Source organism: Calidris pugnax, unplaced genomic scaffold, assembly GCF_001431845.1.
Source record: "Calidris pugnax isolate Ruff unplaced genomic scaffold, ASM143184v1 scaffold24, whole genome shotgun sequence".
NCBI lineage: Eukaryota > Metazoa > Chordata > Aves > Charadriiformes > Scolopacidae > Calidris > Calidris pugnax.
The window spans coordinates 24,887,487-24,911,671 of record NW_015090922.1 but is presented as its reverse complement, the minus strand read 5'-3'; the positions used below and the strand labels follow the sequence as shown (position 1 = coordinate 24,911,671).

Here is a 24,185-nt window from a genome sequence, read left to right as displayed (position 1 = left end):
AACTGGAAACCCATCTGGGCCAGGACTGACATTATAGCCCGGGAATTAATATCACCCTAAGAAACCTGAAGTTCTACATAAGTGGAAAAAAGCCCCACCCTTTGCCTTCCAATACTGTGTTTGCATTTGGAAAGAAAAGGCCAGTCTAGATTTACATGCAGTTGCAAGACACAATTGCTGATGTTTTCAAAGAAAACACAAAGAGATCTTCGCTTTAAAGCTATCAAAAACATGTCCTTTATCAGAAACACCTAAATACTTTTTTAGCTACATAGCTCTTCCCAGAAGACAGCCAGACCTTTAACAGCTATCAGGTAAGTTCCATTTAGAAATACAAACAAGTAAAGGGAACACTTCTTCTTTTAGAAAAAACAATATGCATGTGACAGAAGACACCAGTATCTACTACTCTTCTTCATCCTGCTTAGTCCCTGCTCCAACGTCTCTGCCACTGCATTAAGATCAGCATGGTAAAGATTCTAAAACAGGATCTTCCTTTGAGTTCTAGTTTCTACTTTTCATTAGTCCCTAATGACTCAGTCTTTTGACTACATGTATTTTGCTTAGTAAGTCAAAGATATTTGTTAGATTTTCAAGCTGGTACTTTCCACATGATCTTTGTTGAATAAAGATTTTTGAAAGCTGAGAGTCAATAGCATTGACTATGTTAACGTGTTAGAAATTCCCAAATGTTAAAATATTAAATATTACAGTCTTGCTAGTTTTTAACTTAATTTTTAATTTTATACTCTTTATTAACTTCACTTGCCTCTTCCTCACTGCTGTTATCTTCTTTTTCTTTTTCATCCTCTTCTTCTTCTTCAGCTTCACTGCTGGAGCTGTCTTCTTTCAATTCTGTTTTCCAGTTACTAGGAACAGTTCTGGTTTTACGGAATTCAAGGGCTTGGTCAAAAGCTGTAAAAGGACCAGCATTTGTTAGCACAGCAGAAAGTATCAGTTTGACCAAATGTTTAAATGAAAAAGAAGAAGGAAAGACTGCTCATTAACAATTCCACCCCCAAATTCAAAGAACCTCAACAACAACAACCCTGTGTTGTCCATCCTTATTTGTCTGGCCTAGTATTCTCTGCACATCAAATTACTCAGAGCTATTATTAGGATTATTACCATGTTAGTGTCTATAGACACAAATAAGGATCTTCTGTATTAGGGCATATACGACAATTTAATTGAGATAACCCCTATTCCAATATGTTTACACTGTGGTTTTCAGATATATCAAACAAGGAAGAGAAGGGGAAAGAAAGAAGCACAAGCTAACTCCAAGAATTTGATTGCACAAACTTAAACTTTGAAATTAATCCACAATTCCAGTTTCTTGAGAATGCATAAAGGCAACTTCCTTATTAGGGGTACTATGGTGAGAATAACCCTATGGAGATCTAATGCGAAAGGCTGAATATGAAACCTGTAAAGCCAGTGTGCACTGTATTATTATATCCTTTGTTTGTCACTCTACCTTTAAAACACATGCAGTAGAGTGGTTGGTTGTGGGGTTTTTTTTTGTTGGGATTGTTTGGTGTTTTTTCAATTAAAAGAAGTTCCTCTAGATCTTCAGAAATGTTCTCCTTCAATATATAGGAAAAGATCCTGTATTTTAACATTTTTAAGACATGAACCGATCTACCATAAATTTGGTCCAATTTATATAACAAAGTAGATTTCTCATAGACAGTTATTATTACCTTGTTTTAACAAAGCATCAGGCTTTGGTGACGTTTCACTAATCTCCCGAACATCTTTTCTTGGCACAGAAACGCTAGATAATTTAGAAAGTGTTAAAAAAATAAAAGAATATTTTAAAATATTTTAAAGCCAAATTAACAGTATAATACAGAGCTGTCACTAAGACTATAACACACAGTAAACATACAGAAGAAGCATTTGAATTATATCTTGATGATTCTATAGTGTTAGTCTGGTACAGTATTAGTCAGTGGATTATAAACAAAACTTCTACATTAATTTGGTCAGAACATCCATATGCATTTACTGCATACTAAAGAAAGCATTCTTCTTCCACTGACAGGTAGTTTCTGGAATCTCCCAAATTATATTACTGAACAAAAACCTCATGTTGATTTAGCAAGTAACTATTCATTCACAAACAACAAAACCCTGCCTTGCTTAAACCAGAAATGAGTATTAGCATAAACTGTCAGTATGAAAAGAAAGACTTCCAAATTGAAAGAACAAATCACTTTTTTATTTCTACTGTGGCTAAATCCAAGGAAGCAAATCTGAACTGCAGCTTAGGGGTTGGGGGCAAGTGCTTGTGTGCACACATGTTTATCTCCAGTGACATGCATTGATGCTATCAAATGATAAGCAATAGCCTAGCCTCAGTAAGTAATTAAACCACAAAGAAACTGTTAAATATTTCCATATCCTTTCTGCAAAAGCATTCTGTTAAATTGAACCAAGCACAATAAATAGCTGCAACTTCTTAATTAAGAACTAAAACACACAAAAAATAATTCTATTTTCATCCATCAACCCCCATCCCTGACCAACATGATTTTAAGAACACAAAGTTCCTTATTCTACTGCAAATACCACACAGCCTGGGTTTCTATGTTTCTCTATTTTCTTTCCTACTTTGAGTAGTACCACAGCTCGTTTCAAAGAACATGATACTAGGCAGTTGTATTCTAGACTGAGATAAACATATGCCTTGTTACCTCAAAAAAAGAATTTCTGTGTATGTGTGTGGTGTCCGTGCCTGCAGGCACACACCCCCACCCACCCCTTTGTGTAGCTGGGTAAGCTTATGGCCACATCTCTCTACTCCAAATGGAGCAGGAAGAGTCTCCGGCCATTCTTGAAGTCACGCAATATGGCTTTGTTTGCCACCATTGTAACAATGAAATTAAAACTAAGACAGATAGATTTATGTATCCCATTAATAATAATGACAAAGTTCAAGACTAATTTCATCACAATGTAGACTGTTAACAGTTTTCTAAACATGAGAAAAGTCCTGGCAGAAACTTATTGAGCTTACTGAATTTATTAATACTTTATCCAGCACATTTCACACTACATTTCACTTGACTGATACAGATTTTATTCAAGTATCAATCTCTGAATTCCTACTCACAATTTGCCATCCTTGAAAGAGCGAACAAGAATATTGTCTTTTTTCACTGCAATATCATCACTACAATCTGGACAAACCACCTGCAAAGATATTACAAATGCAAAGTTTAGAGAGGAAAAACAAACAAACAAAAACAAACAAAAAAACCCCACCCACAAACACCATAGAGAGTAATAGTATATACCAATGCTTCTCAAAACCCTTTTGGGTTCATTTCTCTTTAAGAACTCTGAGATGAGAGCAAATGAGATGCCTCAAAACACAGAAGTGATGACCTGCTGAAATTACTGAATGTATGAGTTCACGCTCACTTCCTGGAGGGAACTGACAGCTGCTGCCAGAGACATAAGCAGGAACAGCATTCTTACAAAAGTTAAGTACCTGTCATGCCTCTACAGCTTATTCTATTCCTCGTCCTACAAACACACACCTTCCACCAAGTGCTGCCACCTGAGTTAGAAACCTCTTCTGAAAAACTTCCAGAAATTGCAAGGATGCAATCAAAGTTAGTTTCAAAAAGAAATGCATACAGGATTTATGAAATTAATCCTCCATTATAAAATTGCATAAGTTACCTACCTAGGAAAGAAAAGTGCCTCAAGTACCAATATTATTATAGGTTCTTTAATTCAAGAAGTAGACTAATCAAGTTTAGCACTGAGACAACGAATTACTTGTTGCCATTTTAAAAGCTACTTAAGGTTTGTTAAACCAGTATACAAGTCACTAGTTAAAAAACTTCAGAAATGTCACGAAGTACATATTTGATTTCCAGAGTTATAGAACAGAAAAACAACCCTCTGTGTCACTCATCTCTCCCCTCTCCAAGTATGTGTAGTTCCCTGAAAGTTAAGAAAATTCTGTCTGCTATGAAACGCCAAGAAGCAGCAAATGACTGCTGCCTTAATTTAGCCCTGGTAAATACCTTTTCTCTCTTACACCAACTGCTTTCAGTCCTATTTTTTCCACCAAAACAAAAAAGATACTGCATGACAAAAGGGTTTTATGCTCCTTACTTACATAGGTCACCAGCCATATAGTATTTTAGAAGTTAAAGTCAAAATCTCCCAACGGATTTGGAACCAGAGTTGTGTATCACACAGCACAGGCTAAATATGCTTCTCAAGAAAAATAAAACTTAACAGCCTAAGTCTCTGAATTCAATGCATTCTATAGTCTCCATAGAAATTACTTTTCAAAACTACAACTTACTAGTTGAAATGCAGTTTGAAGTGCAGTTTGCAACAGTGTTTAAATATCAATGTAAAAGACAGCAATTATCATCCCCTATTTAGACAGGTGCAATCTCCTAGCTCTCCAAAGATGGAGAAATGCCCCTCTGGCTTTAGCTATTGGTTTTCTAGAAGCATCAAGATTTCAATAGCCAGAAATCCATTCAGAGGCTGGAAAACCACTTACCACAACCTGATCTAGTGCCTTTAGCAACATCACCTCAATTTTGCCTGAATCAAGTTTTTTCGATTTCCTCGCAAAACAAACTCCACTGGAGTCACAGGAGGATGAGAGAGATGATCCTATGTAAACTCAATTTTCTGAAAACGCTGCAAGCTGATTTCCTCACTGCACCTTCCAAAAGCCTTTAAGTACACATTAAAACTAAGCAATGCTATGAGGCTTACTAAATCACACTCTCTGACATAAGGAGCAACAGCCAAGCCTTTTTACAATTACAATTAGCCATTGCTCTCAACAAACCCACCCCCCCCCAAAGAGCCCAACAAAACCAAAACAAAACCAAACAAACCACCACATCCCATGCCTGCAGGATTAAAACAATGTAATCAATCACTGAGTTCTCAGAATAATTTTTTACCAAATTTAGACAGTTTTACATTTGCAAGTGACAGTCTATCTGGTTACAGGACTAGTATCTGAAGTAATCAGTTTCCACTACTAATCTTAACTGTTATTTGCTACAAAGGTCTAGACTAATCCCTGAACTTCTTTTCACATAATATACTTGCAGATGTCCTCTGTGCCTATATAAAGTGTATCTGTACACTATATAAATAACAACAAAGTAATGCTGGGATATGAATTCTTCAGCATATTAAACCTGAATTTTCATTTCATTATTCATAATTACACTTAGCATAATATAAAGTTAAAGCAAAATTTATCAATAATAAGATAAAATTACTTTGTCAATATAGCAGGTGTAACCTGCTTACAAGGTAAAAGAATGGAGAGGCATAGCTACAGGGGAAGGGATTGAAAAAAAAAAAAGGTAAGTTATTTGGGGCATAAATCTATTCTTTGGCACAACCTTTCAGGTTAAATGCAATATGATGTTTATTTGCAGAGCTATAAACCTGATTACTAAAATAACAGTTAATCTAGGATAAGCTATTTCAGAGTTAACGAGCTCCACCCTCAATCTTTATCCCCCTACTGCTTCTCATTCATTGCAGGAAGCTTTCCATGAGAATGAGCTATTCCAATCTCCAAAGTAAAGCCAAAGAAATAACAGTGTGTATCTTTAGTACACCTTGAGAGCATAAGCAACAATTCAGTTAATCTTCAAGGTCTGACCCACAGCCATCCTGAGTAGCACTACATTAGTCACACGCAAGCCCAATACCTACCAGAGAGGCTGCCATGGAAACTGCTCTCTGTCATGGGCATGACCAGAAGGGCTAACCCAATAGCGTGACATTAAATAGCTCAAACCAGTCTAACTGACCGCTCCTCGGAGCGCAACTGCGAGGCAGGCGATACTGCATCAATCTTGATGACAGCTTTCAATAAAGACACAGCTCGATTTTCTTGTGTATCACTGAAAGCCTCTCTTAAAGCTACCTGTCATTACCATGGTATCTCCTTGCTCTATATTCTGCCCTCTCCCTTCTTGAAAAAATACATCAATGACTCATTCTCTACTACTTTCCTTCCAAAAGACATCCTGCTGGAAAGCCTCTGGACCGCATTACAAGACACATGAGGTGACGAGTAGAAAGTTGTAACTGAGAGCTACTGTGCACACTAAGAAAAGTAAATGTTACTGTATGGCATCTTTCCAAAAGCAGAGCATGAGTCTTCCTGAAATTAGGTAAACATTTTAAGCTTTCATTGCCAGGGAGAAACTATTCAAATATTTACCATTAATAACAAAATAAAATTTAAAAAGCATGGTACTAGAGGTACCACATATGGAAATATGTTAATTTCCAAATTTATCAGTCAGTCTGTATACAATCCTTAGACTAACAGTAGTATTTGTTAGAAGCTGATTTGTTAAAAAGTGTTTTTAAACCAGAATAAAGAAGATAGAAAATAGTTGTACTGAAAGACTACAAAGTTATTTTAAAGGAAATTTATTGTCAAGTCTCTACTACCATAGCAACAAAGAAAGGACATTTGATCTTATTATCAAATGTGTTTATATTGAATCTAGAAAAATAATATCTATGTAATGACTAAACTTCCCCTCTCTTTGCACTTTTTTCTATTTTCTTCCTTGATAAAACTTGGTAGTTCAGAAAAATGATATACAGTACCTTAGGAAAAAAGCCCCATAAATTTTAGTTCAAAGGTACTAAACACATCAGTGAGGTGGAATTAGGTCAACAAGCTCTGGATGTTTGGAAAAACTAAAGACATATTAGCAATCGCTTACTATAAACAAACATTTTTACATATATAATATTTCATTTGGCTATTATCATACAGTCCAATTTGAATAAACACATTACATTATAATAAAAATATATATTAATCCATCAAAAATGAAAAAAAAAACAAACAACCCCACCTTTCTTTCGTGCCTAGAAAATGAATGTAACTGTACAAAATTAAAATAAAGATGAGACTCTTACCAAGGCTGGAAACCACAGAGCTTTCTTTTTATCCACACTGAAGCAGTCCACACACACAACTTTTCCTAGTAACTCGTCACTTTGTTTCCTATCATCTTCATCTTCATCGCTGGAAGAGGATGAAGATTCTTCTTCAGGACTAAACAACAGAAAAAGACTTAAAACTCAACTATTCAAAACTTGCCTATTATAACCACAAGAGATCCAAAGCTAATTGTCAAAGAAGCATAACTAATAGTGATTTGAATTGCCTGTTAAGTGGTTTAGGGTAAAAATGAATAGAAGCATTTATACGGATATTATAGTAACAACTCAAAAATTACAGACTTGTCCCGGTTTCAGCTGAGATTTTCTTTCTAGTGGTTGCTGTGTTTCAGATTTGATATGATAGGAATGTTAATAATGCACATTGTTCTAGTTGTTGCTAAGTGATGTTTATACTAGTCAAGCACTTTTTTTCAGCCAATAAAATGGCCAGTGGAATATTCTGTACCATAGACATCATGCTTGGTACATAAATGGGAGTTGGACAGGGGTGGAGGTGTAATCCATGATGACTACTCTGGACAGGCTGGGCAATCAATTCACCATGCAGGTGAGACTGACTTGTGCCTTGTATATTTTTTTGTTTTATGATTGTTATTATTTTCCTTTGCTGCTATTGCTCTATTAAATTGTTTTTATCTCAACTCACAATTATTTTTTTTTTCTTTTCCTCTCCTTTTCTCCCTCTTTTCCCTACCTTTCTGTGGGAGAAGGGGCGGGGTGAGTGAGAGGCTGCATGGTCCTAGTTGCTGGCTGGGGTTAAACCACTACACACATCTACGTGTAATATATGCAAAATCCAAACAAAATACCACCATGCATCCACATGGAGGAATAGAAATATACTGTCAGGACACAGTGAGAATGTGGCCTTAGTGAAGCACCATTCAAAAATACTGTTGTAGTTTTGGAGCAACATTAAGCTAAACTGTTTTGGTTTTCCTCTTAATCTCTCTCTGTTTATACTTTAACAGCCATGCAGAATAAAAAGCTATTTTGAAATAGGAATAATGTCTGAAGAAGAAACATCAGCTATGAAAATGAAGAGCAAAGAGAAAAAGAAGTCTATTTATCCTGAAACAGTTCTTTAAAGATATGCAGTGAAGCATTTCAGTGACTGTTTCAATTTCACATGGAATGAAGTGTTAGAATGTAAGTAGATCGGCAAAGGTGCAAATACATTTTGCTTTAAAAAGGTTCTGGTTCATTATTTTGACTGTTCCAGTACAAAGTTGCACCTGTTTTTAACCATATAGACGAGTCTAAATGTCATCATTTGCAGTGCTGATAAAGCATTGGGGCTTTTTTCCCCCAACATCCACTTTGTTAATAGTGATTTATTTTAAAATACAGTATTAAAGTCTTCCAGGATGCTTTCTGGGGTTTGAGAATCTCTTCTGGGAAGAGAAACAAGTCTAGAAAGCAAGCCAGGACTATTTTAGAGAGATTACAATCTAGCTCAGTTATACATCTGTGTCTTTTTACTCATTTCAGTCAGTACTAATCGTTAACTGTGTTGTTTCTGCCACAATAATGTCTGGTACGGAGAGGGAAACAGAGAAGACAACAACCCGGCCACCAGACACCAGGGATGCTGCAACTGCATTCTCTGTGGTGTATGCCAGTTTTTTCCTCACCTTTTTCCTTCAATACATCCCAAATTTGTAAATCACTAGGTGAGTAATTTCATAGTACCTCTACATATACGGGGCAGTATTTATTTCAAGCTATCAAAAAGACAGAGCATGAAAGGGTAATCCAAGCCACTACCACCTCAAAACTTTAATAACAAAAACCGAAACATCATCCCCTCCCCCAAAAATAACCCCATCTCCAAACAACAAAGAAGAACAGTCACTTTTTTCAACATCAAAACCAATAAGAATTTTGGCACCTAAGAAATAAGTCATTACTCTGGCACTTTGTTTTTCTATCTGCAAACTGTAATACTGTTCACTTATTTCTAAAAGCCCTTCAGAAAACTTGTAATGAGAAACCAAGGTCTACATGAGGATTCTAGTACCTTCTAAAACGACTTTGTATCAGCTGGACAAAGACTGCATTGTAATGGTTTTTGAGTCCAGCACACTTGTAATACTAACGTTCTACTACAGAGAAGCTTCTGAACATAGCTTAACAACACACTACCACTTGGTATGACACTGTCTTTTCTTACTTACATAACAAAAACAACAAAAAACCTCTTGCCTATACCCAGCACTGTTATGAACACTGATGACATGAAGATGTTGTAATTCTTGCATGCAACAGCACATGCAAAACTTGGCTTTCAGTCTGAGTGCTAAACACCACTTTTCATATAGCTTCCTGGTTTTTGAATGAGAGAAGCCTAAACATACAACTAGTAAAACTCCACACACATTGAAGGCATCAGAATTGAATACAGACAGCACAGATATAAAGATGTTAAACTTACATATGATTGGATCTCCTTCCTCTGTTTGTTTTCTTTCCTATAACAGGAGTCCCAAAGTGTTCAGGATTTGTGAGTGGAAGCTGATCTAGTGTCTGTTGAAATAAAAAAATACATACACATAAACATATTTAAAAAATGGTATAAGTTATTCTCCAAACCATGACTTCGTATAATCTGGTTAAAGCAATTTTTGTCAACAGAGAGACTCTTCCATTACAAAAGAAATACAGAAGTAAGCAGAGACATCACTGCTTCCATTTTAAAAAGCAAGGTGTTTTGTTTTCGAGTTTTCTTCCACACTTTCTCCCCACCTACAAATAATTACCTTTTGTCCAATGCACATAGACAATTCTTCCCAGATGTCCTGCCTTTGTACCATTCAAACACAGAGAATGAAGTATCAGGTATTCTGCCAACCTGGGATACTCCATCTCTATGGGATGAATTTCTTGCCTGTCCAATCATCAGACTAAACACCCAATTATCTCCTTATAAATGAACAAAGGTCCCCTATGAAATGAAACTGCAAGATAACTCAGTAGTAGCAAACTTGATAAGTTAATGCATTTTTGTTAGTAACTCAACAAGACAGAAAGATTCTAAAACAACTTTAAAGATGTTGCTATATTGTATTAGAGAGGGTGCTAATTGATACTGCATTAACATCAAAACAAAAAGAGGAGGAGAGAAAGAAAGAATTTTCTCTATTCAGGGAGAATACTAAAGCATCAATAGAAGGACTTCACAGAAATTTTCCTGAAACTATTATTATCTGTTTAAATTATAAGCATTCCAGATTTGAAGGCTCCCGGTACACAGAATTTTTTGTACTTACTCTTTTTCTTTGAAAGAAGGCAAAAAACCTTCCAAAGTAAACATGGTCCTCTAAATTACACTTCTGAGTCATGTATTAATTTTTAAACATGAAACAAAGAATCTCAAAAGTATGCTGTGTCAGACAGAGTTGGACGTGGAGACAATAAAAGTGGCTTTTTAAACCTTAAAAGTAAATGCATGATTATTTCCGAGTATGGTGGACACCCAAAAAGATCCCACACATTGGGAAGTCAAAGATGAAGCTAAAGCAACATCAGAACAAGACAGTCATGTGGCACTGGTCTAGTCACAAAAGAAACCGGAGATGCAATTTTCCTGCTGAGTACCTATGCAAACATGAGGTAATTATAAATGCACCACATAGGTTTCATTGAGGGCTGGTGACAATGAATTGTGTATCAGTGACTTCTGGCAAGACATCAAGAGCTAAGAGGGTAAGAATGATGATAAAATAAAAAGTAGGAGTCATCCGAATGTAAGGTTTCTTTGAATCTGACACAGTAATCTGAAATTACTCTCGTTCAGCCAAATGGGTCACAAAGCAATATATATCTATAGACTAAAATATTCAACTTGCTTACTATAACGTAATACTCCTGAAACTATATTAAAATAGCATTTATGGAACAGAAGCTATTTCGTTTTCAGGAGTGCTAATCATTAATAACAAAGAGCTAATCAAAGGAACAGCACACCTCTTAAAATTACAGCATTTATACCTGAATTGAGATTTAAGCATCAAATTAGGCCCTGTTTTTTTAACATAATTAATCCTGACTTAGGATTCTAGAAGGTATCTGAACCTTCAAAAGAATGCAGTAAGTGGGTACAAGCTCAGCTGACTACAATAATAAAGCATATTTATGTAGGGGGGGAAAAAAAAAACCCTGTCTTCAGTAGCTTTCTAAGATGTTTACATAAATCTGCCCATCAGTCCAGGTTATCTTACATAATAAGAAGGAATAGCCCTCATTCTGAAATTTGAACTATTTCAAATCTGCTACAAACGTCTGCACACTTTTAATATGCAAGTCACCTTTAAGACATGAACCATCTTCAAAATACTGGTAACTGTCTTCAATTTAATAGGTAAGAGCAACTTACAATTTGCCTTTTAAATGAAAAGTACTGATCTTTCAAGTTTATGAGCTATTACAAATTAGGCTTGATCATCTACCTAAGATCGAGCAGAAATTAATTACGTCCAAAGAGGTACATTCATTTTTTTATGTAACACATTTTGATTTTTTCAAATGAATACTTACAAGCATTTTTTTTATATAAAGCAAAGTTGTTTTGTGATCGCAGTTTTTTGTGTGACCTACAATCTATGAACCATTAATAATATTAAAATGAAAAATATGAAATGCTGATTTTGTTTCTTAACTTACGGAATGTGGTAAAATTTCATGGTATTTCTTGATTTTAAAAAGAATAAGCCAGACCCTCTTGAGTGTATTTTACTAAATCCGCAGTTTTAATAGAGTGGATGTGAATAAGGTACTGAAGACTGAGGTACTAAAAATATCAATTTTATATTTTTCTAAATACAAAGTTATTGTATAAAAAATTCTTCAATTACCTCGCTTTCAGCAAAATGTCTTTCTCCTTTTAAACACAGGGAAGAACGTCTAAGAGTCTTCTCATCACCATCATCAAATACTGTCAGCAGGTAGGAAGTGTGATAAGAAAAAAAAAAGATTAAAAAAAATCATTATATCAGTAAGTGATTGATTTAGATGTCAGAAAAACAAAGCTGTACCTGGATACTGCTGCATATCCAGTAAAGCACTTGCACAGATTGACCAAATACATAAGCTGCTGTCCCACCATAGCTATTCCACGCTGGCATATGCTAGATGGAATCTTAAGCAATCAGTAGTTGAGCAGACAATTCATACAACAGGACACAAAATTTAAAAAAAAATCAATGCAACCTAGAATTGAAAAGTTATTCTTCAAGCATTTCAGATTTTACAGAACTTATTACATAACCAGAACTCCTACAATATTCAAATGTATATTTTGAGAAAAAAGTTAGTTTAGTGTTATATGAAAGTTCAACACCTTTCTCTACTGACTTCATTCAACTATGCCATGAAACAGTGATATCAGCCTAAGTAAGATGGCAACTGTCAAAGTGCAGACAATCATCAAAACCAGCTGCAGTGGGAGAACAGTGGAGCTCCTGTTCTCCAGACTTCCTGCTACCTCTGCTCTCCCTAGGTCAACTGGAAACAAGTTTGTAATACAGCTGGCTTCAGCTACATACTTTATCCTTCTGAATCCTGAAACACACTCCACACATTCAAGGTGCAATCTTCAGAAGCTGATAAACTGGTCATATAAAAAGTAAGCTTTTGTCAAGTCTTCTACCGGTACTTAACTGATGAAAACCTGGTGACAAGTTTTAACTCTTGGGCTATGCTTCCACTATTCAGTGAGACCATAACTGACCTCCTCTCCCCTCCCCAACAGTGACAACAGTTATACTCTTGCCCCAACACTGCAGTGACCTTGAAGACTTTGTGGGCACAGAAACAACCCGAAGATTAGATTTAAATATTACATTAGAAGTTTCAGCAATTTCTTAACGTGTCTCTTTCACCTTCATTCAAATCCTCTCTTCTGTCCATCAACAGTACTGCCAAGTCTGATTCTGTCAGTCTCATTAGAATTCAATCATGTGGTAGAAAACTAAAAATACATAAATGCTTTCACAAATAGGAGTCAAAATAACAGTGTTAGGAGGATGGCAGTCAATTGGCAAAAGATGCCTGGCAAGATTACAGAGATTAATTTTCAGCCACATTTGACTTTCAGACAGTGGATGCTACACTCTGTTTTCAACATTTACTAATTGAAATAAAAATATACAAAAAGCAACAAGGTACATCAAAATTCTTGATTGGTATTTATTTGATATGAAAGTAACTTTTACCCAGTTCTGACAATTTTTCATCCCTATATAATATACAGTACTGTTGATGAACAAACTTCCCCTTGTGACTACCACTCCCCAGTCTGTTTTATACTACAGTAATTTTTGAGAACTGTTTAAGGATAAAATATCCATTATAGATGCACATCTGTCACTTCAAAATTTGCTGAAAAGTACCAAGGGCAAGAACTGCACAAGAAAACACACAGATCTGTAGCTGCATTTCAAATGGTCATAATTAAGCCTCCCCCCTCAGTTATGTGAAGTAGAAGGCAGCAGGTTCCTAATTCACTTTGTGTTAATTAACATAACAGTCTCCTTACATAATGAGAGATTAAAAAAAAAAAAAATATCTATTCACTTCAAGGGATAAGCTGACTACAACAGAGGTAAACCTCTTCAGAGCTAGGTAGGTAGCCACATTATGTATCCTATGTGGTAATCTGCTTGCGGCCTCCTCCTTGCCAGAGGGATTCTTAATCTTGTTCCATAACACAAATAGATTTGAAGGAAAAGCTTCACCTTCCTGAAAGACTTGTATGGCCAGCATGGCACATATGGCTGGAATTTATATGACATTCTGATCTAATCAAAAATCCTCAAAACAATAGAACAGACGTACAGGAGTGTAATGCATTTAAGAACAGCTACTCTGAAACTACACGGAAAAGGAAAAAAAGAGGCAACAATGCAAATAAAACCCCTTTGAATTCTGAGAAAAGCCAATGTAATGCCAAAAAAAATGGCAGAAGGGGATAAGACTACTTTTGAATATGCACAATTCTGCGTTTTTAGTACAGCAAACTATCCTATGTCTTTTTTTCCCCTCACAGTACAGGGAGTTAAATGTTAACAATACCACTTAACCTTTCTAAAGACATCTTTGTATGAATGACAAAACAGTATCTATTTACCAGGATTGGAATATCTTGAGTTTTTTAAAGAATTTTTATAGGATAGGCAAATATACTAAGGACATTTAATATATTTACATAACTGTGCTACACTAATTTTAAAAGGTTATACCAGTTGGAATTTTAAAAATTTCATTTAGTTCATATCTTCCTTTGATAGGAAAGCAGTAGCACCAAACAAGACATATAAACAAACTGATGTACAATTTACATTCAAATAACATCTTATGAATATAAGACACACAGGAATGCTCTTAAAGCAACCTTGTCCATACTGTAGCGTTAAAAGAGTTCATAAGCAGCCCCAAATGGTTATTTCTCTAAATTCTACATGCAGTAGCATGCTGCAGTGGCATAAATGGTCTTAAACAACAACTTCTGGAAAGGTACTACTTCAGGTCTATCTGTCCCTTCACAAAGTTTTTGACCAAATCATAGTAATTTTACTCACAAAACCATTAACAATACAAGTAACTAGATACTCCTCACAAAATGCTAGGACAACATTGCTGGTTAAGACATGTGCTAATTCTGAAATCTGGTAAATGGCAATTACCCCTTGAAGTAGGGCTTTCATCACTGTCTGTAAAGATAATTTCAGTCTCATTCCATTCACCCTCCTGACAAAGATTATTCTAATCATCTACTGCTAGAGTCACTTCTCTCTCAAAGTGCATTACACAGCCAGCAGCTGTGCTACTTTCACTGATTCTGCAAGGTCAACATGCTTTTGTCTACTTTTATCTACAAAATACGTTTTTCAGTCTCCACTTTTACATCTCCGCTTCCTATTTCTCAAGTTCAGGATTTTTGACAGATACCTACTTTGATTTACAAACTGCAACTCCATGACACCTACCTTCAAAATTTAATCTGCATGGACTCCTGTCTTATTCTTCTTGCTGAATTGCTAATCTCACACCTCAGAAGCATAAACATACACATACAACCATAGTACTAACGCTAGCTATACCATTTTGTTAAAAGCTGTCGTATCTGATCCATTTCTACATTAATTACCAAAACATAACTGTTTCTCTTACCTACAGTGTACCAACTTGCATCTGTTAATTTGTTGATAACTGCCTCCTGGTATGTTCCATCCGGATTCTTCACTTCCACAACAGTTCCCACCTAAAATACAAAAGCCACTTAGCACTGGAGAGCTTCTAAAACAGGCCATGAAGTTAGCACTTTTGTACTTAGCAAACAGAGTTAATTTCTAACCTACATCTATGTTAACTACACTATACTTTTCCAGTATATATTCCAAAATATATTTGTATCTCTCAAAACTTCTTTCTTTCATTCCTCCAAAATAAACCAACTAACTGAGCTGATTATATCCTGCCAGCAGGTGGGGAACAAGAACCAATCTGAGTGATGTCATTCTCTTGTATAAGAGCTTGCCCATCAAATCCTCCAGCTGAGTTTGCCAAAGCAACAGTGACTAAAAATCAGAGCCAGTCAAACTTCGTAGCTTTAAGGCCAAAAAGAACAAAGAGGCTTGCATCAGCCTGTATGCTGCATCCCCTTTATTTTAACTACAAAGGAAAAAGTTAACATGAAGAGTGTACTAATTCTAGCTTTGCAGTATTACCTTGTATGCTTCGAGATCCTGTCTGGCCTGTGTAATAAACTGAACCTTCCACTTTCATCCCATACTGCATATACATATTTATGACAAATGCTGAAAAAGAATGCTTTTCAAAGTGTTAGAAAAATATAAAAAAAAGTATTACCTTTAAGGGACCCTTTATGTGGTCATCCTGCACTTCCACTGTTGAAGAATCATGTCTGAAAGTTACCTAAAAAATATAATTCAACTGACAATCAATTGATACAATTCAGCAGCATAAGCACATGCAGATGGCAATAGCCCATCTCTTACTCTCATCTTACAGTTAGTCACCATAAGCATTCCACTTGCTGAAAACTGTGCTTCATTCATGTCACTTAGAAATATGAGGAGACAATTTCTTAGTCATCAAAACTTTTAAAATATTTTTTATCTTCCAGAATAGAACCATTACCTCTAAAGGAAATGACAAACAGTTTACCAACAATGTTTAATGGCTCAAAACATCTCTGCAGTTCTCTTTGTTATATGTACTGCTCTAGTGCCACACCAAGAAAGGAGAAAGTTCCAAGAGTTCTGAGCATGTGTAACTTTTAAGAAACATTAACATTTCAATGCTCTGAAATCAAATAGGTTTAGCACCTATACCTAGAAATCAAAAGTTCAGTTCAAATACAAAGTAATGGGAAACCTGTGGTCACTATTAGTTCATATGAAATACCCAATATATCAATTCTGATTTAGAGACATCTGGTTTTATTTACTTTCTGTAATTATCTTAAATGTATTTTACAGCAAAAAGGAACTCTATCCAAAACCATGAGCCAGCCACAATGTACTAGATGAAAGGTAAACAAAGCAAATTGCTATTGTGCATTCCAGAATGGTTTTTCTTTTTAAAGATGCCTTGGGGCTTTGACTCTTTTTGGAGAGAAGATTTTTGATACCAACAGTTTTTGCTTCTTGAGATATTCATACATACTCAAAAAAAAAAAAAAAACAACAAACCTGGTTATTAACATAAATATTCAAAATATAAACTCATTGTGACACCACTGGCTCTTCTTGAAGCTGAAAAAAGTGATGTCAGTATTTGTTAGTATGGATTTTAAATCCATAGTATTTCTCAGCATAGATCCTTTCTGTCACAGATAAAAGATTAAGACATTCAGCACATCGTCAACCTGTTTAGATTCAGTTGGTATTTCCCTTTTCTTCACCATCCTGAAAAGACAGTCCTGGTAAGCTTTATGCAGCAGATGCTTCGCTAGTTCCTTTTTAATAAAGACCTACATAGAAAACAGCTTATTCTGAAACTTCTGTGGAGGGTGCACAAATATAAGCGGGCATGGATGACGGTGCTAATTGTTTTAGGAGACACTGTCAAAATAAACTGGCTTAAATAGCTCTCTAAGAAAAGCTGTAACATCCTATGAAAATGAAGTGGACTATCACTCTTCTAATACTAAAAGTCTTGACCCTTAGTCAAATTCGTACTGCCTTCAAGACTTTTCACAAGTCCAGGCAAGTCTTCAGTTTTACTACTTTCCATGACAGTGTAATGTAGTTACTTTGTTAACATAAAATTCTGTACTATGTACAGCACCTGCCAAAGACTGCTAAACTGTGAAATACAGTACCTATTGATACTGAAATGATAAATACATAGCACTTGCATTAAATTGAATAAAGTTATTAAATTATACCAGTGAAGGAAAAGTTATTATGAAGGTATGCCTCAAAATATTATAGGAAGCAGAATTCAACAGAAGAAAGCAGGTAAAAGGAGACACAATTAGATGTATTTTATTTGCCTGAAGATGACATACTCCATATTGAAAAAAAATTGTTGTCATCCTCCTTTCTCAACAGAGCATCTAGTTATAAAACTTAAATGAAAGCTTCAAACTAAAATTGATGTTATGAAGTTAACTGACTTTTCTTTTCCTTTAGTAGTTCTAGGAGACTGGGGTATAAAATATATTGGGGCCAGAAGAAACTGTTAAAACAAGTGGAAAATAAATAAATGCAGCAGATAAACTACCAAAATTCCAGACGAAGTACATCTGATAATAACAATCTTGGTTAGAGCTAACATTGGGAAAAGTCCGCATGTGTCAGAAAGAGCTGAACAGATTTTTAGAGAAAATCAAGGGGTCACTATTAAGTTTAGGGAATGTATGTTCCTGGTGGAGGAAAGACAATGTAAGCAGATATTGTTACTGCACACTCAAAAAAACCTCAACCACAAATCACATTACTCTACAAAGCAAAAACTGTACTGGGGCTTAACTGCCCTAAGCCATACAGTAACAGTGAAGACACACACACACACTTGAATTCACAAGGCTTTGGGCACGGTCTCCACAAACAACTTATAGTAAAAATGCTCATTCATTTCAAGTTATTTCTGCAAAGCATTGCAGTGACCAAACTGTAAGTAACAAACCCCTAAGAAAATGAATGAAAAACAACCTTGAGTGCAAGTGGCCATCTAAAAAGATGGGCTGAAAGTCCTCTAAAGAGCTAAAAGGAGTTAAAACTTCACTGATGAAAGCACAATTCCTGTGCTTTAATACTGATACTTAACAGGTTAAATACCAATACTTAGTCGCTTAAACTCAATGGTGCTGTAAAGCATGGACCAGCTGATGCTGAAAAGAGTTATGACTAATGAAATTAAAAGACCACTAATTTGTTCTAAAGGCTTTTTGAAGATGTCAGATTTAAGATTAACATCTTCTCAACATAGTTAACATTATTATCAAATAAGTAGTCCTTCCCACCAGGGCTTCTGGAGATAAGTCTGCTCTCTCCCTTGGACAAAAGTCAGCCATAGCACGAGGGCAGATTCAAGCAATGCATGACAGTTCATAATGGAAGCTCTTCTATAACAGGTTATCACCACTCACCATTCATATATTTGCACTTGTATTTACAGTAAATATAAGAAAAATATTTTGCTACTATAACTCTGTTGCAGAACAACAATCTAATTTATTTTTCCTAACTACTTTTGATCGTTGCTGTGTTATATTTCTGTATGAGGTGAAGAGGCAGAGCAGAAAACAATACCTGCCCCCAGATTAGAAGCTTTTAGGGCAACATTACCCAGACAGAAATAAGGCCATTTTGCAGTGTAGACTTACCATATACTAAAAACAAGGCCAAACATCGTTCTCTTTATTTCTAGAAATTATATTTTAAATTTCTACAGGATGTTAAAATGTATCTCTTGTAGTCCCTCGTCACTATTTTTATTTGTACTGCATGTAGCTTATATTGATTCATTCAGTCATTAACTAGTCATCATAAAGATTAGGCGAGATCCCCTGCTTGCTATTCTACAGAATTCTACAGACTCAATTTGCCAAGTCTTTGTTGGAAGACAGCAGGGTTTAATCTTATACCTGAAGCATTATCTAGTTGACACTGCTAAATGGCAGTGACCTGTGCTCCTGAAGTAAAAGAAACCATATTAAACGTACTTTGAGGAGCTTTAGCTATTTTCTGATAACATTTTCCCATACTTATGCCTACATTTGTCAAATTTTGATCAATTACTTTAAGGTCAGCCTACAGCATTGAAGGCCACAAATATTGGATGTAAGCAGTGGACAAAGCAGTAAAAGAAACACAATGCACTTAACTGCATGGGGGTGGGAGGAACACCTCTCCCAATAAAAATAAGCTTACTGTTATTTCAAAGACTTCATTCCCAGCCTCCAAGGAAACAACAGCCTCATAGTTGTCTTGAGACTATAAAGAAGTTTCATGTGCTATGTAGAACATTGATTACTTTTTTCCCCAAAAAAGTATTTGCAGGAAAACCACATACCTTGACTTTGACAAGTCTTTTTGCTGTCTTGATCTTGGCTTCACAGAAGGCTCCTCTATACTTTGCACTCACATCAGTGCCCACTGTGAGATAGGGAGGCTCATCAATGGCCTGAAACGGAAAGCAAAACAAGTGGTTTTTAATTACTGGCCACTGGCAATATAGCTGCCATGGTCTCATTAGCTTTTGTGGACAGAACATTACAAAAACAGCCCAATAAACCTGAACTTGACAGCATACATATATCACAGCAGTAGAAACACAGAACTCAACACTAAGCTCAAACAATGACTACCATAAATATAATAAACTGATACCACAGTTGTCTGCAACAAGCACTACATAAACCTCCAAACTCTGCACCAACTGAAGACAGATGGCCATTTCTGCTGCAATGGTGAAGGCCAACCAAGTGTTCTACCTTCTCCTTTAATTGCCTCAAGACCTGATGAGTTTCATGAAGACACTAGTGTTTCTTTTCCTCAAATAATTAAGGTTCATTTTTCATTAGTAGATAGAACAACTCTGAAGAGACTTTGCTTTTTCACTTCTGAATAAAGTAAGTTATATAAAGTGGGTGCTCACCAGGAGGGCAGCCCAAGGGGCAGAGTACAGTAGGAGATAACAGTGGGATAAACACACAACGAAGCTGAAGCATCCAGACAAAAGACAAGGTTCTATAAACAAGCAACAGAGGCACAGGTGACACCCAAACAGGGAAACAAGAAATAGAAGAGGAGGGAAGTAAGTGAGTTTGGGCTAGGAGGAGAACATGGGTCCAATGTAGTATGCAGAGCAAGCTCAGGAAGGCTCTGTTCCTTCAAAGGAGGCTCATTTTCTCTCACTCAACCTCTCTCAGTATAATCTGGGGCAGCAGATTCTGGGTATCTGAACCACCTCACTATCACTTCGTAAAATATGGGTAGAAGGCAGAAGATGACAAGCAACAGGAGCGAGGTATGTTTCCAAGAGCTGCGAGTCTCCGTGCAGCCCCAAACAAGAGCTGGGAAGAGAGATCTAAGACTTTGTTTAAGCCTACATCATATTTCTGCACCCCTACCGGTTCAAACACAGCTTACAAGAGGCAACTCTGGCACATCCAGGCTTTCTCCGGAAAGACTATAGAGATAATCTCCTTCACAGGTCTCAGAGCTACTATTTGATACTAAGGTGCTTGCACTCAGCATCAGGTAATTCCCACTGGCTGTTTCCAGCTCCAATGCATCAGAAATAAAGGCATGCAAGTATGTACCTGACTACTTCAATGCATGATTTTTCAGAAATTTAAGTTTTGCAAAACTTGAAATTGAGAGACATGAGATGCTACAGTGTTAATTCTGTATTAATGATGTTTTACCTTGACTATGTTCAAGTCTATCTCTCATTTTCAGGTAATAGAATATATTTCAGAGTACTAGAAAACTGTTACCAATCTGCACTTGTTAAGATCATCAGAAACACAAATGCCCTAATGAATCTCTCCCTCTCTTTCTCTCCCTGCACTGCATGCATGGTGCATGATTGCATGCAGAGTAGCAGGATATACTACTACTCTGGTAGTAGTATACCCATGAACATATATCCGTTCCTATCCCAGACTTAACAATAAAACTCAACTGAGATTAACAAGGTATATGTTAAGAATGTTGAGACTCTGAAATTCATTCCTCCTTGCTTGTCTAACAGTGTAAATGTACTTGCCTTCAAGGCAGGCTGCAATGCCTTTCCCTTACTGCACTTGGAAGGATGTTGAAACAGACTCAAATGGTGATAAACCTGATTTTGCTTAGTACTCTCAGTAGAGGGTACTGAGAGTGGCTGCTTCACACAATATAGATCTGATCAGGGGTAAGCAGCAATGTATTCTCTTTACAAAGTCAGTAAAGCTCTAAGAGGGGAGTATCCCTCCTGCCCTCCCCACTCTTTAGTGAAGAAACTCTTTCAGCACTACAACGTTGACAGGCTTTCATGCCACTTAATCTTCCAAACTGAATAGAATGTGTGGAATATTGAGATTACTTTAACAAGACAGATTGATCCCAGATGGGTCCACGCAGATGCACATAGCTAGAATTCTCCTACAAACACTTCAAGAGCTGGTTGTGTCAGTCTGGCCTATACCTCCCTACACAGCCAAACATATTATTTCAAGGACCAACTCATAATGTTAAGTTTAACTTACACAAAATACAGAACACTTTTTCTTCACTACTATTGAACATTTTAAAAAAAAAATCTGCTGTACTGGGAACGAAAATAATCTGAAGCTCAACCAGAGCTTCATCAATATTCTTCAACTATTTGGAAGTTTATGGCAGAAGAACAGGCAAGCCAACAACCAAATTTTAAAACAGGATTTAAAATTCTTATTAAGAGAAAAATCACCAATATTAGTATTACTTTGTCATGACTGTGGCTTACTTTTAAAAGCTTCTTCCAAAAATAATATTAATTTGGAAAACAAACATCTGTAAGAACTGATTTCTGTTACTACCACACAAGTTAATTTCAATCCCTAGTCTAAATCTCCTGAACTTACTTTTAAAATAGCTAGCTCCTTTCACTGGAATTAGTGAATATTTACCACTATAAATAGAGTAATTTCAAAGAATAGCAAACATATGGACCATTTGCTTACCACTGTAGGTATTTTTACTAAAAATACAGTACTGGAATGGCTTTTGAGAGGAAAATTTATACTGATTAAATATTTTTCTTTAATTACCACTATGAATCATTATATATTTTAAAATAACAATGTGAAATCTTCAGTGGATACTTGTAGAAAAATTTTCTACAATTTTATTATTCCATTGAAACACAAATTATGTGGGTTTTTTTCCCCAAATCACTTAACTGAAATTTTCAAAATACTTCCCTCATTTTGACTGATAGTATCAGCTGAAAATGGTAAGTTAAAACAACTAGCAAGATGTGATGCATCATAGAGAATGCAAACTAGAAAAGTAAATAGTGATGATCAAAGTCTGGCATTAATTTCAGATAATCCTTACACGACTTTGTCATTTTCACCAACTCTAAATGAGTCACCTGTTCTCACGTAGGTTTTATTCAATTCCACCAAAATTAGAGATTAAAAATAAGTATACAGCTATTTTTAATCTTCTGTTATCCCATCTCTGCTTTGTGCTTACGTCATTTAATAGACCCTCTAACACTCACAGTGGACATGTCTGACTGTTTAGTTTTGATGTGCTTTGGTGGTATTTGTTTATACTCTTTATTTTTCATTGCAGGTTACCAGAAAAACATAGTACGTGAAAATGCAGCTAAAATTTGAGAACATGATTCAGTAATCTTGGAAAAGGTATTACAAGCATACTGAAATTATCTTCACAAGAAGCACTGCAATGGTCTTTAAGGGGAAGAAGATGTCACAATGTTGGACTGATCTACGATAAGAAGTTCTTAGCTCTTAAAATTATTAAAGACTTCATTTTTAGACAACTACTGTCTCGCATATTGCTGTCTCTAAAGGCTGCAGTCTCAGCCTGCATTTTATTTTAAAACGTAAGGTAATTGAATTGGCATGTACATTTTACATCTGAACATAATCACTTGCACTTTATAATTTGTAGATACAAATCATCTTTTCAGTAGCATATCATAAAGCCATCAATAAACTTTTTCTCAAGAGGAAAACTGAGAAGTATGCCCAGCACACACCATCGTTCATTTATAATGACGTCATGAATTTCTTTCATTCACAGCAGTTCTATACGCATCCCAGTTCCTCTCTCAACTCTCTCAACGTTTCTGTATCTCTATACTCTCTCCAAAATCTTGCCATTCACACAGGAAGAAAGGAAAAAGTTAAGCTGAATCTCTAAGTTTGCCTTTTTTTTTTTTTTTTCCTTTTTTTAACCATTGGCAGACTACTGATATTTAAGATCCTCATTGAAACCACCCAGTAGCCAGGCGCTCACACGAGGAGTGACTATTTAGTTTGCGTTAATGACCGAGGCCAGGCTGCCAGCAGGGGAGCAGGCTCTGCCGGGTGACAAGGGGAGATGGACGTCCCCCTCCAAACGGAACCCGCTGGAGAGCGGCCGGTACCGGAGGCCTCTCTCCACCGGCAGCGGGAGGCTGCGGCCAGGCTCGGGGCACCAAGGGATGTTTTGGAATGAGACTGGGGATAGACCTTCCCTGGCGTTGGCTGCAGCGGGATGCTGGCTACTGAACGGCAACTGTTACCAGCGGTTCGAGGGGCTCCCCGAGGAGCGGCTGGAGGGACGCAGAGCGCGGGGGATTTCGATGAACTCCTCAGGGAGGGCAGGAGAGCGGAGGAGCCGCCTGCCCTTCTCTGGGGCCCCGCCTGCCCGCCGCAGGGCAGCGGCGACCGGGCAGCCGGGCCCTGCCGCTTTAAGAGGAGGGGCCGGAGCCGGGAAGCTGCCAGAAGTTTCTGGCTGCCCGAGCCAGCCCCCAGCGCTGCCGCCCGCGCTCCCCCGCCGCTCCCGCAGATTAAGCGCGGATTGCCGTTACGCTAAATTTGTCCCCGTAAGGCGATTGCCGGGTAAAGCTGCACGCAAGGCTCCCCAGGAGCCGGCCGTTGCAGGGGCCGTGCCCCCGCACCGGGCACCGGCGGGGCCGAGGCGCGGGCTCCGCCCGGTACCGCT

At 36.8% G+C, this 24,185-nt stretch overlaps 1 protein-coding gene across 1 annotated transcript in view; it reads right to left on the bottom strand.

Moving 5' to 3' along the window:
* ARID4B (AT-rich interaction domain 4B) overlaps positions 1–24,185 on the bottom strand; it is an 88,290-nt gene that overhangs the window by 39,333 nt on the left and 24,772 nt on the right. The window contains exons 2-10 of the mRNA XM_014951025.1: positions 19,549–19,659; positions 15,874–15,939; positions 15,175–15,265; positions 11,859–11,938; positions 9,440–9,531; positions 6,958–7,096; positions 3,122–3,201; positions 1,707–1,780; positions 770–915 (exon numbers count right to left, since the gene is read on the bottom strand). Of these exons, the coding sequence (XP_014806511.1) occupies positions 770–915; positions 1,707–1,780; positions 3,122–3,201; positions 6,958–7,096; positions 9,440–9,531; positions 11,859–11,938; positions 15,175–15,265; positions 15,874–15,939; positions 19,549–19,659 (879 nt within the window). The remainder of the gene's footprint in view (positions 1–769; positions 916–1,706; positions 1,781–3,121; positions 3,202–6,957; positions 7,097–9,439; positions 9,532–11,858; positions 11,939–15,174; positions 15,266–15,873; positions 15,940–19,548; positions 19,660–24,185) is intronic.